General features: G+C 43.2%; 2 protein-coding genes across 2 annotated transcripts in view; both read right to left on the bottom strand.

Moving 5' to 3' along the window:
* Positions 1–14,670, bottom strand: part of LOC117770959 (tapasin-like) — a 1,175,540-nt gene that overhangs the window by 1,032,253 nt on the left and 128,617 nt on the right. The gene's annotated exons all lie outside the window — the stretch shown is intronic.
* On the bottom strand, positions 2,937–10,313 carry tcf19l (transcription factor 19 (SC1), like). Its single transcript, XM_034600874.1, has 6 exons — positions 10,081–10,313; positions 8,652–9,628; positions 6,820–6,989; positions 5,923–6,319; positions 5,228–5,732; positions 2,937–4,675 (listed from the first exon to the last, which is right to left on the bottom strand). The coding sequence occupies exons 2-6, from the start codon at positions 8,920–8,922 to the stop codon at positions 4,330–4,332; spliced, it is 1,689 nt and encodes a 562-aa protein (XP_034456765.1). The 5' UTR covers positions 8,923–9,628; positions 10,081–10,313; the 3' UTR covers positions 2,937–4,329.

Genomic DNA, 14,670 nt, shown 5'->3' with positions numbered 1-14,670 from the left:
CCCTGACACAGTCGATACCTCCACATTGAAGTACGGGTTCTCTGTCCCAAAGCTTAGTGTCACCTCTCCCAACGACCTCCCCTTAAACAATCACATGCAGCTCAGGAAACTTTCAAAGATCAACATGTTTTTATCCAGAAGAAACTTGGAGATCGTTAATCGTGCCTTCATTTCCTCTCGCTTGGATTTGATCTCTTCACCTGCCTGAGCCGAGCTCGTCAGATCGCAGCAGCCAGACTCCTCACTCCTGATGCTCCTCTGATTCCAGCTTCTCTTCACTGGCTTCCCGTACATTTCACAGTTGACTTTAAGATTTTATCGCTGACTTTTAAGTCCCGTTCTGGACTTTTGACAATTTATGTGCACGGCCGTCACCTGAGGTCCTGAGGCCTTTTGTGTTCGAGCACCCCCACTCACACTCTCCCTGAGGAGATCCATCCTCTTTTAACTCTCTCTTAAAGACTAAATTTAATTTATTATTATATTTGAATCATTTTACTCTTTTCTTATCTGTAACATTTTTTATTTCTGTATCTGAACTATAACGCTGTGTGATTTTTAAACCAGTTTTTACTGTTTCATATTGTTTGCCATATTGTAATACACATTGGAACTGTTTTTTAAAAGGTGCTACATAAACAGTTTCCTATTAGTATTATCATTTATAATCAATATAATATAATCTATGGCCTTTGTTTTTAACAGGTCAAAGCTGTTGTTATAAATGTCATAACTACTTATCTACATATTAAAATAGCCATGTGTATCTGTGCCAGTGTGTTTGTGTGTGTGTGTGCATCAAAAGCACATAACTCCATCTCGCCTGTAAAGAAACAAGATGCAGTAACTATGTGAGTTAATGTAGCTTCATGCACGGAGACCTCAGATAAGACGACTCCATTATGAAGTTAAAGAAATAAAAGATGTGAGATAATGGGCTTCAATTACGAGGACGTGCTCGCTGCTCTTTGACGCCGCGATGATTCCAAAGAAAACAACAACCACATACATCATCTCTCACTAAAGACCAGAGGAAAACAAAATGTACGTTTCAAAAATCAACGATTAACATCATCAATCACAACTCGATCTGGAAGCGTAAGAAGAATCTATGAAGGAGACGTATCAGAGAAAAAAGACGAGTTTAATTCTTCTGAGAACTTTGATGGCGTCTCAGAGAGAATCATGACAGTTTATTTTGTGCGTCCCTCCCTGTAAAAATCAAACTCTGAATTTTAATGTGATAATTAAAGTGAAGGCGGTGCATTGGTGCAGTGGTGATCAGAGGATGAAGCCCTGGTATCGAGCTCGCACACGTAACTGCACTCAACCAATCACAAGTTAACTAATTCAAATCTAACTTATCAGACCAATGAACACAGGGCATAAGAACTAAAATGACGGAAAACATCTTTAAGAAACATCTATTTTACGAGTATTGTGACTTTTTAGTTTGCTCCATGTCACATCTGCTAACATGGAGGAGGCAATGTGTATAACCTATACTGCAGCCGGCCACCAGGGGGCGATCCCCTGAGGAGATCTGCACCAACACAGCAGCACGACACCCTGAGTGACGGGTGACGTGAAGGTGACGTTTCTTTGATTGAAACTCGAACCATTTAAATATCTTTAGAGCTGAAAATCTACGAAACCACAAAAATATGCAACATTTATAAAAAATCTTTACTGGTGAAAGAAGCTGCAACAAAATAAAGTTTTAAGACAAACAAATAGAAAAATAACTGATCAACACAGAAAAATAAAAAAACAACTCTTTCTTCTTTTATATTTGTAAATCACTGTTCAACATGACAAACCAGCTCCTTAAAGATCTGTATTATACTGTTAAGATCAAATGTTCAATGCTACATGATTCTTACTGTAATACTGCATTAAGATGAAACCTTAAATTAAAGTGTTGGCTGTTACCATGGTGATATGCTGCCCAAACAGGTGTCTACGGAAATATGAAACTAGAGCCTCGTGGCCAGTTTCACTACATCAAACACAGGTTTATGGATTTAAAGTTCTAAATTTACATTGTCTTGTGATTTTTATGTTAGAGGAAACAGATTCTGCTCGTATTTAGGTTGATAATTTTAATTTGTGTTATTAGTTGAAAAGGTCGACATGCTCAAATGTTCAGAAAACATCACTTTCCTCGCTGCGGCAGCTCCTCCTCTCAGCCTCTGTCTCTGAAACACTTGGTTTAAAGCAGAGTTCACAGGACTTGACGTCTCAGAGTTCCTACCACGTGACTGACTGGCGACGGGGGGTCTGAGACATGTCTAGTCTCAGATCGTGATTGGCCAGCTGACCCACTCTGCTGCCTCCGCTCTCGCTTTACCTGGCTTTGTAAGGAGGCGTGTAAGACTAGACGCTAAACGTACACAATGCAGATGTGGGCTGTGATGTCACGTGACAGAAGCATCAGCCAGATCAGTGACGAGATGTTTCAGGAACATCAGGAGCTTCAGTGTTTTCCCTCTACTGCAGATTCAGGGCTTTTTCACTGAGCAGAAACTTTTACATTCACAAAAAACATTTTACACACTACAGGAAATAATTTGAAAAGACATCACGTGTCTCCTTTAAACCAAAGGAATTGAAATTTCTTCCACAATATCATATTATGTTAGAAAAGGGTTAGGGTTATAAAGATTTAGTTTTTCCCCTTAATTTATTGCTCAAGAATCAGGTTTTTATCATCAACTCATTTTATCACCACTCCGAGAAACTGCCACAGTAGTTTGATTAAAGTAGAATTTGTTCGTCACTTTTTACACAACACCAGCCCAGACGAACTATATACATTTACTGTATCACCATCTGAATCGAGTCAGAGCGGTCAGACGTTATTCAGAAAGTAAAATTTGCAAAGCGACTGCAAACCCAAGTAGAAATTTACAATTAAATACAAGAAAAGGTGCTTAGGAGAAGAGTTTAAGAGTTACACATTTAGATTTTATTCTAGCACCATCAATTGTTCAGTGGTGAACGACTCTTTCAGGTCCGGCACATTTCATCCAGGACAAAAGCATCGTCCGCGTTCAGTGGTGAGAAGACACTTGAAAAACCAACAACATAAAGGCTACATCCACACGACTACGTTTTCGCTTTAAAACTAAAACCCCCTCCACCGTCCACACTAGCGCTAAACGGGGTCGTTAGCGTTTTCAAACTTCTGATTTCCGTCCTCAAACGCAATGTGAATCGAGTCAACGGCAGGCAGGTAACGTAACAGGGATGCGTTTCAAAACTATAAAACGTAGTCGTGTGGTCGCAGCCCCAGATTGAACCCAACGGAATCTGAATCCTTTCATCCTGTGGCACCAGCAGCAGATATTTCATGACATTTCACTAATGATTCCTCCCAGACCAGCGGCAGCCACAGTGCCAGGCTGCATTCAGACATCTTATAAAAACAGTCCCACTGCATACGCACACCCCCTCCTCCAAACCCCCCCCCCCCCCCCAGCAGCTGCCTCTGCAGGAGCGTCTTCAAACATTTGATTACAGTCCCAAGAGCACTTCTCATCAGCAGCAACAACAGAAATCTGTTGACACATTTCCTGCCGTTTAATTATCTTGAAACATCACACGCCCACTCCGAGACAGCTGCTGCCACCCAGGAAAGCTGCACTGAAACATCTCATCCAGTTTTATTATTGGCGAGGGGGGAAAACGCCGTCCCAGCGCTGTTTTCTTTGGCAGGGGTAGGGATGCTGGAAGGTCCAATTCTGCTCTGAAAAATTGAGCTGTTTTGTAAAATAGTGAGGGAGGCCACACGGAGACATCGAAGAGAGTTTAATCACCTTGTAGAGTCTGCTACTGTGGTCCGAAACATTTCATTAATCTTCCTGACCGCCGCCTGCCCCCTGGTGCCACGGTGGGAGTCTACCAGGAGACATTTCATCATGCTCCCCCACCCTGATCACACCTCTCCAGGCAGACGAGGCCATAATGAAATCTGACCCGAGACATTTCATCGCAGTTCTGCCTCCTCCCTCAAAATCGGAACCCTGAAACTGACTCAACAGCGGGTTTGTGGAAGCACTTGTGTGACTGTCAGGACACGAATCCTCGAACTTGGAAAGATCGAGGCCTAAAAGTCTGAAGGAAAGTATCTTCCCGCCCTTGCCAGCTGCTGACGAGGGTAAAGATAAGCACTGCACGCTTGAGAGGAGCAGCCTGGGCCATTAGAGGAAGTAGGAGCCTGATTTCCATGTGAGTTTGAAGGAAATAAACATTTAAGGGGATATGTGGAAACTTATAAAGTCTAAACTGGAGCATTTATTTAATTTCATGGTCACAAACTCTGTCCAGTCAGCGACAGCCGCAGTGGAAGTCAGCGTTCGGGTCCACAAGCAGCTTCTTGCGGTCGACATGCAGACAGTCTATGTGGAACCAGGCATCGCACACGTCACACTGGATCCACTGCACCGTGTCCTGCTGGGGCAGCCGGCACCGCGGCGCCGCACACGGCTCCACTGTCCCGACTGTTGTCTCTTCGTCGTCCTCTTCCTCATCATCCTCATCTTCTGAGGAGGAAGAGGAGGAGCCAGAGGAGGACGACGAGGCTGAGGAGGTGGAAGAGGAGGACGAGGAGGATGGAGAGGGCAGGGAGGGCCGCGGAGGAAGAGGGTTTTTTCTGGGGCGGCCTCGTCGCTTGCTGAAGAGAGAATAACAATGAAAACATGAAGAAGAGGAGGAGCGAGATGAAGTGCTGGAGATCAAATGAAGCTTATGGTTTAACAAGTTTATATTTCAAACAATCTGACAGAGAGCAACAAATATCAAACACATACATCTTTAATATTTCGATAAATCAGTTCTGATCCTTTAAGATTATTACATTGAAAAACAAAAGACAACAATTCGACTACGCGCTGTTTCCCCATCTGTTGAGTTCCTTGTTACATCAGCCACTGGCTCAGTTCTCTACAAATCTTTCCAGGAAACGTGCAAACAAGTAATTCTGATACACAAGAGTTTTCAGCAGGATAGAAAACAGTTCTACTCTGAGGTTCCAATGTATCAGATAATTAGCATCAGTCTGCTGCATCTATTTGACGAGCATTTAAAAATATAAAAACTTCAACATTGTCAACTAATGGTAGATGAATAAAATATTGCTCAGCGTCAGGATTATTTTAGAGGCAAGGATTGATTATGAATCGGCATCACGATTCTAAAGATGAATCGTGCAGCTCTAACTTCTCACCTAGTTAGATGGTGAAACCTGTTGAACGGGACCCTTCCTCTTTCCTCCGTGTGGATCCTCACTGAGGGCGAAGCCAGGCTGTAGTTCTCCCCTCCCACCACCAGGGGAGAGAAAACTGGAGAGCTGTGAGCCCTCCGCCTGCCCCTCTGCGCCGTCGGCGAACTGTGGACGGTTTTCTGGCGGAAAGTGGCGATGTTGCCCTGCACCACCGTCTTGATGCGGTGCATCGTCTGCACGTCCTGTTTGTGGACCGCAGTGTTGGTGAACGACGCCTGAAGGAGGTGGTGGTTGAGTCGGCTGTTCGTCATGGCGCCGTGGAAACTGCCAATGGTCCTGATGCCGGCAGGGAAGGGCTTGGCCTCCAGGGGCCTCCTGACGTCATTGTGGCTCTTGGGCTGCAGCGGCAGAGGAGGAGGTGAGCTGAAACCTTCCGACTCAGACTTGTAGAGCCGCCGCCTCTTCTTACCTTTTGGTTTCTGTCCGTCCTCCACAACTCCTGTCAGAACTGAACGACATTGAAATGAAAATGTTGTGATAAAAGCAATGATCACATCCTGACTCTTTTTTCAAATAGTGAGTTTGACTTCAATTTTCTGTGCCTAATAAATATTCTTGTTAAAAACCTGTTTTTTCTGTTTGCAGAGAGCTCAGGGAGTTTACCAGTGGTATTTTTAAAAACCTTTTCGGGGTCTTACCTCCTCGACTCCTGGGCTCGTCTGAGCTGTCGTCCTCGAGGAGCACCGTGTGAGCCGACTTCCTCCTGCTCCTGGAGGTCGGTTGGATGGACTTTGTTGAAGGCACTGAAGCTGCAGAGGAGAATGATGGAGGGGTGGAGGGAGGGAGCAGAGCGGAGAAGCTAACGGCGAGCGGAGGTGTGGAGGAGGAGGAGCCCGGGTCTGAAACGGTTCCCTCCTGGCTGTAGCTTCTCTTAAAGGTCCAGGCGCTGCCACTCATCTTACTGAGGCTGCCGATGGAGTTGAGGATGACGGTGGCCCGGTTGATTGACAGCTTGGACAGGTCCAGGTTGGCCTCCACCTTGCGGTCCTGGTTCGTTCTGATCCGGTTCTGCAAGTCGGAGGAAAAGGTTCCTGCCTGGGAAAAGAGATGGAAATCTATAATTACAGCTTTCCTCATGGACTTCTGTTCTATGTAACTTTGCGTGGGTTCGATCTCCTGTGAGAAGAACTGAGAGTCTCAACTGGATTTCAAAATTTAAATGTTTGCTGCCGAGTAATTGTTTGACCGACATGACTCAAACATCACTTCTAAATTTCTATCCAACCCGACTGGAGCTTGACCGAGTGGGGACCGAACCCGTCCTGAGGTATTTAGATTTTCCTCTTCAAACCCAGAAGGACCCGTCGGCTCAGGAAGTGACACTGAAACACCAGTCCACACTTCTCTTGAGGAGTTTAACTACAAACTCCTCAAGATAAACTGACCCTCAGTATCAGTTATGAAACCGCACAGTGCAGGACTTCATCTGTTGCAGTACATCATTAAAAAGCTGTACTGGTGAAGCGAAGCTGCACAGAACGAGACATTTAACAGTCGATTCCGTCTCTGCCGACTCCTCGAACAACAAATATTACCTTCGGAATTGTGATGGCATCGAAGTCCAGCGGGCGAACTTTGACCTTCTGGAAGAGGAAGTAGAACTCGGGGCTCCCCGGAGCCGACTGGCCACCGAAGGTCAGCGTGTCGCCATCTGAGAGCTCCCACTGGACGCCAGGCTGGAGGCGGACCTCGTTGACCCAGGTGCCTGGAAACAGACGATTTATCTTTTAATGAAACTAAAGCCAACAGTGTTTGGCACCGGGTCTGATCGTCTGGTTCGGCCGCGTCGACGCGTCAGGGGTGAAAAACTCTGCTTCAAATCATAATGATCAGTCCAAACAAACAGGCAACAGCTTGGCAGTTGAAGGCGATGTCACACAACTTTAAATATCTGAAAGTCTGCCAGTCCCAAAAAAAGAATGAATAAAGTGAGCTGAGCATCAAAATAAAGTCATTTGTTGACTTTCAATGTGTTTACAGCTTCCAGAGTGGAAGGGGGAATGTGAAAGCGTTTGTGAAATGGACCTAGAATAGAGGAGGTGGAAGGCTACAAGGAAATCAAACGGCCATGACAGCGTTGCACAAAATGAAAAATGCACAGGGAATACTAAAAAGTCATTTAATAGCAAAAGTGAAAAATGTGTGAAACCGACTGTGAAATTACTTGAAAAATTAGGCAGTAAGAGCACAGTTTAAATTCTGAGCCTGTCAGACACAGTCCATCGCCCTTAAGTGAAGACTCGGCTCTCTCTCCTGCGCCTTCACCTTGTACCACTTCCTGTGCACCTCAGCTTTCACTGATGACCAGTAGGACACAGACGTAGAAACGTAATATATTTAACTTTGTACATTTGTGTCTCGCTGCGTCTGATAGCGTCATATTCACCGTTATTAATCCCTTTTATTGGTTTTGCATGAGCATTTGTTTTTTGTTTGTTTTTCAGCAGGATTACGCAAAAACTACTTTACAGATTTCCATGAAACTTGGTGGATGGATCAACATTTTCATTGACTTTACAGAGAATCGTTTTAAAGTAAAAAATGTTGCTTCGTTGCTTTAAATATTGGAGCCGACGTGCAACAGAAAATCAGGGTCAGAGTTTGGCTGCTCTTTAATTACTTCTGTATCACTGCTATTAACTTTCAATTTGTCTGATATTTTGTAAGAGATGAACAAACAGGCAGGAGAGCAAGTTTCTCTATTACTCTAGGTTCTGGCTTTGTTACTTCTGTAAGTTAATCATCAGAAAAAGGGTTTCAGAGTGCGTCTGTCTCCCACCGCCAGCAACATAAAGTGTGTAATTGTGTATATCAACTGATTATAATTTTACTATCTGTGTTCCTGTCAGTGTAATGTGTGCGGGTCAAGATTTGATTCAATCAGCGCTTGTGTTAAGATAAGATAAGAACCATCAGTAAATAATAAGTAACATGCAATAGTTAAGTGTAAGGAATCTAAAATATATAGAAAAATATGAATGGAATTAAACTAATATATACAGTATAGAACTATAAAACTAAAACGATATCCGTCTACACTGCGCGCGTGTGTCAGTGTAAACAGGAAGCAGATCGTCTTCACTGGATTTGGGTTAATTACAACGAAGGATTTCTTATCTTGGAGCGACGACGAGGTGGAACTGTACCGACACGTTCCTGCCTTCGAATCTAAAACATTCCACTTCAACTTTGCACACTTTAGATGCTCAAAAACTCCGGAGTAGCGGGGACGGGAGGCGCAACCATAGCAACAGTGATGAGTTTGAAAACTTAGACATGGTTGCATGTGTCAATGTGTCTTTCTAAGTGATGATGATGATGCTGATGATGGTGTTGGTGGTGGGGGTGTGTGTTGACTCAGCCTCACCATGACTGCTCCTGTCTTTGATGTGGACCCTCCAGCCCTCCTCCTGCGGCGCCGCGTCACCGCCGCTCGCCTCCCTCTCTGCATGCAGCTCGGCGTGGATGCGGGACACCGACGTGGAGTCCAGCGTGACGTCGCACAACTCCGCCGCCCGGCCCAGACGAAACACCGAGTGGCTCAGGGCCGGCCTGAACGTGTACAGGTCCCGCGCCGAGTCGGCCGTCGACGCACCGATCCGGAGCAACTGGAAGCACGGCTGCACCCCGGACAGCATGACTGAGGGGTCTGATCGTCTGCCACCACTAAACCCTCCACCCGGCCCACCCAGAGGCCCCCACCGATCTGTGAACGGCCCTGAGCTACAGGAGGCTGCGGCCCATTCTGGGGTCCAACTCTTAACTAGTGAACATGGGTTGAATGGATTTGGGTTTGATGAAAGAGTTCCGAGCTCGACAGGGTGGGATATTATCACACAGGCTTGAAGGTGAGAGGCAGGTGCAGGGGCTTCAGGCAACAGGTGTTTTCAGCAGCATGGAAAGTTGATGACTTGCATCCTGCTGCGAGTGCATGAATAAATAATGAGGATCCAAGAGCTGTGTGCGAGCTGATGAGGAAACGAGCCTGTGCACCCAGCTCAGAGACTAAATCCCCCCCCGCGGAGTGACGGCTGTACGATGGAGGATTTGAGAACAAAGGCTTCCTGTAACCTGGACGACTCCGTGTGTGTGTGATGCTAATGTGAAAGGTGCAGTAAACATTAAAAGCTTGAAAAGTAAATCTGCGTAAAAGCCTGACAGCCGTGACTTTCAGTCCTGACTTTTAATATTTCCATGCGTGAATGGCTGTCAGCTGTGTGTGTGTGTGTGTGTGTGTTCCTGTGTGTGTGTGTGTTCCTGTGTGTGTGTGAGTGTTGCAGATAATAGAATCCCAGGCTCCTGACATCAGCCGTCTCACAGGTGGGAAGCCTGACAGCCTCAGATCTGAAAGAGAGAACAAAAGAAAAAACCCATGAAAAGAAACAAATGGCTTTTAGCTTAATTGTTCTAATTAGTGTCTGGAAATTATACTTAATACAAGATGCTTAGATTTAAGAGACACGTTTTATTTGACTCTTCAGAAACAGCTTCGATCAGTTTAACTGAACCCGGTGTCAAACTCGGTTTCATTATGTAAACGTCAGCGCATGTGCAGCATCAAATCACGGGAGCAGGACACAAAGCGAGAAACAAAAAGGACCCGGAGCGTCACGGTAAACTTCTCTTTAACGCACATTAAACCCGCAGGTGACTCTTTCATTGCGTGACACGCGGGTCGGTGCGTGTCAGACCCGGATCCACAGGAGCGATGGGACTTCTCGCTGGTTTTAGCTCGTCGGACGCAGGTTCGCGTTAAGCTAGCTGACGTTAGAATGGAAGTCAAAGCTGCCACTTACAACAGCTGCAGGGGAGCGAGTGCTCCTGCTGCTCTCCGGCCGCTGGGGGTTCACTTCCTCCGGCCACTCGACCCGCAGACTCCCCGCCTCCGCGTCCACCTCGGATCTACTATGATGCCGCTGTTTCACAGGGATTTTGTCGCCATTTCTCTTCAGGCTCCGCTGCAGCTCCGTCCTCCAGGAGGAAGTCCTTTGAAATTTGGCGCGCCCAGTCCCGGGGCTTCCTTGCGCGAGACTCTGCGTCACATCCCGCCCCGCCCTGATTGGCTGACGGCCAGGGCGCCTTCAGCAGAACCAGGAAGTGGAGCCGGAAGTGGAGGGAGATAAAAATAAATGTAATGGTGGAAGAAGCAGTCACAACTTTTATTTGAGTAAAAGTAATGATTGAATCTATAGACTATTATACAGTTATAATACGGTGGCCCTGAAGTGCAAAACAGGACGAATGGGAAGAAGAAGAACAAATAACAAAGATCACAAAACATAACAAGAAGAAAACAAAACAAAAAAACACAAAACAAATTTTTTTTTTAAGAAAACAAGCAAAACACAAAATAACAAGTTTTATTATTTGTTGTGTTTTGTCGTTTTTGTGCTTGAAGTCCACCATAGTATAAACATGGATGACATGAAAGCTCCTAAAGGTTAAGCAATATCATTTTGATCGCCCCCTGCTGGCTGGAAGCCCTAAAAGTTAGACGTCAGAATTAAACATTTCTTTCTGTTTACTTTATTTTTGCTGCAGAGTTGCCCTTAAACAGTTTTTCACAGGATTATTTTTGTATAACCTATTTCATATGATTTCACAATATAGAAATGTATTTATCTCAGGTTCAGGAAGTGGGTATGTTTTACAAATGTTTGCAAATCCATCTCTGAAACTCAGTTTAACACTTCATTTTCTAAACTTGAAACGGAAACAGCATCAACACAAAAGATCAAACCTTTTCATTCACTCTGTTTAAAATTATTTTAATTGCAACAATTCATTCAATACAGAAAAGAGAGAAGCTTTACAAAAGTCTGTGCAGGATGCCAGAAGGTCTTATCGGTATATAAATGATTATTGATTCATGTTCATGACAGAGCAGTGAAGTATTGTAAAAGTCAATGATTCACTCACATTTGTAAAACGATCAAATGGAATCTGATGTCGTTTGAAGAAGTCACGTGATTTCTTTTGAAATGAAAGCAACAAATACAAATACAAAACCTGAACGCAAACAAACCAGTGAGCAGAGCAGAATTTCTGACATTTAAAAAAGTTAGGTTAAATCAGAATACCTCCCTTCACCCTCAGTGAGGAAAACACACAGGTTTGGTGATAGATTCAACTAAATTAAAACTCAAACACAACACAGAAAAAAAACACACAGTATAAAGCAAAATATATAGAGTCCGAATTATAAAAAAGCAAATTTTCCTAACACCAATATATTAATTTATCATTCATTACCCTTATTATCGCAGAAATCAAACAGACACTACTGACTTATAGAAAATACCCATATTTCTATAAAGTACAAGATCGAGTGAAAAGTAAAGGTGACGTTTTTTTCTAATGTAAAAATAGTTCAGCTAAGTTTTTCTGAAAAAGCAACAGCAGGAATATTGACGATGACAATACTTCACCCGCCTGAGTCATGGGTTAAAACCAACATTTAGCCTCGAGCCACCCTGACGCTGTGGTTTCCCAAAACTAAAACCAAGTGACGATGAAGTGAGTGGATGTTCTTAATGTTGGGATTTCACAGAAACTGTAGATCACATTGAGTTGATATAGATATCATGGCATTCAATGTGAGAGTAACAAAAACTTAACAAAAGTTGCTCAGAGTAAGATCGTGCAGTGAAATTCTTTTTTCGAAACTCCAGCAGAAGTTAAACAGAAATGTTGACTGAGCCAAATGGAGGCTTCTTGTTTCATAATTCACATTTAACAGATATTTCAAATTAATTATTGGAAGTAAATAGTTTAAAACAGCCCAAGAACCCAAAAGAAATAGCATGGCACTCAGTAGAGCGTATTCATTAAGATACATTAATTAATCCCATGCAGGGAAATTGGTGAAATTGCAAACAAAGGTCACAATGCTAATGTTTGGCGACGGGTTCCTTTTTCGGTCCACGTCGCATCCTTCCACCAAATTTCATGGTTTTTCTCTTTTCAAGCCAGAATGGTACAGTTTTGCATGTATGACATAAAGAAAGTGTCACAAATATATGAAAACATAACCGACCTCCGACGAGGCCCTTAATTCAAATAAACCACAAAAAAAATGCATGTATGTGCCAGATTATTCTCATCAAGATCCATTAATTATTCTCTGTGAAATTGGTGAAAATGTTAAAAAATAAATGTTACAGAAAGTGATTTTAAGAAAGTTTATTCTGTAGTTTTTGCATAATCGTGTTCCCTAACAAAAAAACGGACAGGGGCGAAAACATAACCGGCATGTCGGAGGTAATAAATACATCCGTTATGCTTTAGAAACAAAAATCACCAGTATTCTCCTTCAACTTTAAGCTGAACCACTAATATGTGGTTTCTAGTGTTGGGGCGATCATGGGAAACCAGGGTCAGACACGAGGATGGACTCAGGAGGCCAGCTGTACAGAGAAGTGCAATTCATATTATTACTATATTAACTATCATCATCCACCTGCTGTCCCACAAGCAATCTACAGGTCAGCATGCTGCAGGTACAGAAAGTCTTAGGTATACACTGGGACAGCAGATATAGGCTATAATATCAGAGTAAGTATTTTGGTGCTAAATGTGATGCTACAAAAAGTTCTGACCATGAAATGTAATCAAGCATGTTCATTCATTCATTCAAAGGAAGTGCGATTATATTTATTTCCCAGCAAATGCACTTGGGATGTCGTACATTGATCCCAGAGTAACACACTGATTATATGAAAGGTATATATTGGTTATTTCTAGGAATATTGTTTTTCCATTTTATAAAAAACATTCTTTAGTGCTGGGAGTGTGACAGTGGAGACAGATGCGTGATTATAAAACACGGTTCAAGCAGACGGGGTGCATTGCATGTCAGTTCACAAAATTGCCCAGAGTAAAAGTGCAGCTGAGCTGGGACCAGTTTGTCCAGAAGAATATGTGTATGATTTAAAAATGCTCTTACTATAAAATACTGTGCTCAAAGAGTGCGCTTGGAGTGACAGAGATCAGAGGTTTTCAATTAATCCGTTATGAATCATAGATAAGACTAAATTCAATTATAACCGAGCACAGGAAAAGCCACAGATTTGCATCGGAGTGAATAGAAATTAATTGATATGTGTCGGAAACTGCACTCGACAGTTCTTCTGATATTTTGTGCGAAAGCAAATTTCTATTGTGAGCCAAGGTATTAGCAGCGCCGACATCGTTTCATGGTTTTTCATTATTTTCTTTTGAATTATGGAGAACAGTAGATTAACAGACGAGCGAATCTAGCAGAAGTGAAAGGACATTTTATTAAATCTGCTCTGCCCACACACAGATCAGCACTTCTGTTCTGAGAGGCTTTGTGAATGAGCAGCTGTGATGTGTAATGAAACAGAAAACATCAGAGCGAGGTCTGAATGACAGAAATGAAATCCTTTCACCGAGCTCACATCAGCTGTGATTGCCTGAAGCTACAGTTTTATTATTCCCGCAGACACCAGACAGAAATCCAGGGGACGCTCCTCACCCGTCACAATTCAAAACCAAAAGAAGCGTCTTTCAAACAAGGTTTTAAAACGTATTATCTCTGCTTAAAAAAAGAAAGATATATTCACAAAAGCCAGGTGCGTTTCATTTTTACATATCGTAGCAGCCTCACCTCTATAATATATCTATCTCACAAAGATCATAAATTAACTATGAAAATGAATCTGTTGCCATCTTTTCAAACTTTATTAACTCTCACATGAATTGCCCCCTGGTGGCTTGCTGCAGTATAGGTCATTAACCCCGACTCCTCCCTGTTAGCAGATGGGACACGGAAAATCTACGTATACGTTAAATATATGTTTCTCAAACATGGCTTCTGTCCTTTTATGTAGCTCTTATCACACTGATGTTTGTTCTCAACAGTTCATGTTTCTGATAAGTTTGGTTTTACTTGGATATTTGATGATTGCGTCATGATTTACAGCTTTTTATGAAATCCTGCTATTTTATCTAAATCCAATTTTAAGTCCAGGACGTCAAAACGTGCACACATCTGAGGCGACAACAGATACAACATCGCAGCTGAGGCAAACCTCGATGAAAGGACCTCACCAAAATGTAAACGTGACATGAGATTGGGATGGATGGTGGGGGGGGGGGGGTCTCCAGCACTTTGTGTCAGTTCTTCACCTACTACTGTGGACATCGGGTTAAAGGATCGATGCAGCGTTTTGTATAAAATCTTGCATAAGCCTTGCAGTACGAAACATATTAGTGTTTCCACATTATAAACATGCATATAATATATTTCAATATATACAACAGTGGGAAAAAAGTATGATTAAGAGCGGCCGATACTGATGTGATCGAAGTGCTTTGTCAGATTCCTCACTGACCTGTGCGTGTTAGTGAGGGTTCAGTGCCAT

This window comes from Hippoglossus hippoglossus, chromosome 11 (assembly GCF_009819705.1).
Source record: "Hippoglossus hippoglossus isolate fHipHip1 chromosome 11, fHipHip1.pri, whole genome shotgun sequence".
Classification (NCBI taxonomy): Eukaryota; Metazoa; Chordata; class Actinopteri; order Pleuronectiformes; family Pleuronectidae; genus Hippoglossus; species Hippoglossus hippoglossus.
This window is presented reverse-complemented; position numbering and strand designations above follow the sequence as displayed.

What these genes read in the sequence shown, in the direction of transcription:
- tcf19l (XM_034600874.1), bottom strand. Translation starts at nt 8,922, where the DNA reads ATGCTGTCCGGGGTGCAGCCGTGCTTCCAGTTGCTCCGGATCGGTGCG. An exon ending in CAAAGACAGGAGCAGTCATG is followed by an intron (nt 6,990 to 8,651) that starts GTGAGGCTGAGT and finishes GTCTGTTTCCAG; the next exon opens with GCACCTGGGTCAACGAGGTC. An exon ending in ATGCCATCACAATTCCGAAG is followed by an intron (nt 6,320 to 6,819) that starts GTAATATTTGTT and finishes CTCTTTTCCCAG; the next exon opens with GCAGGAACCTTTTCCTCCGA.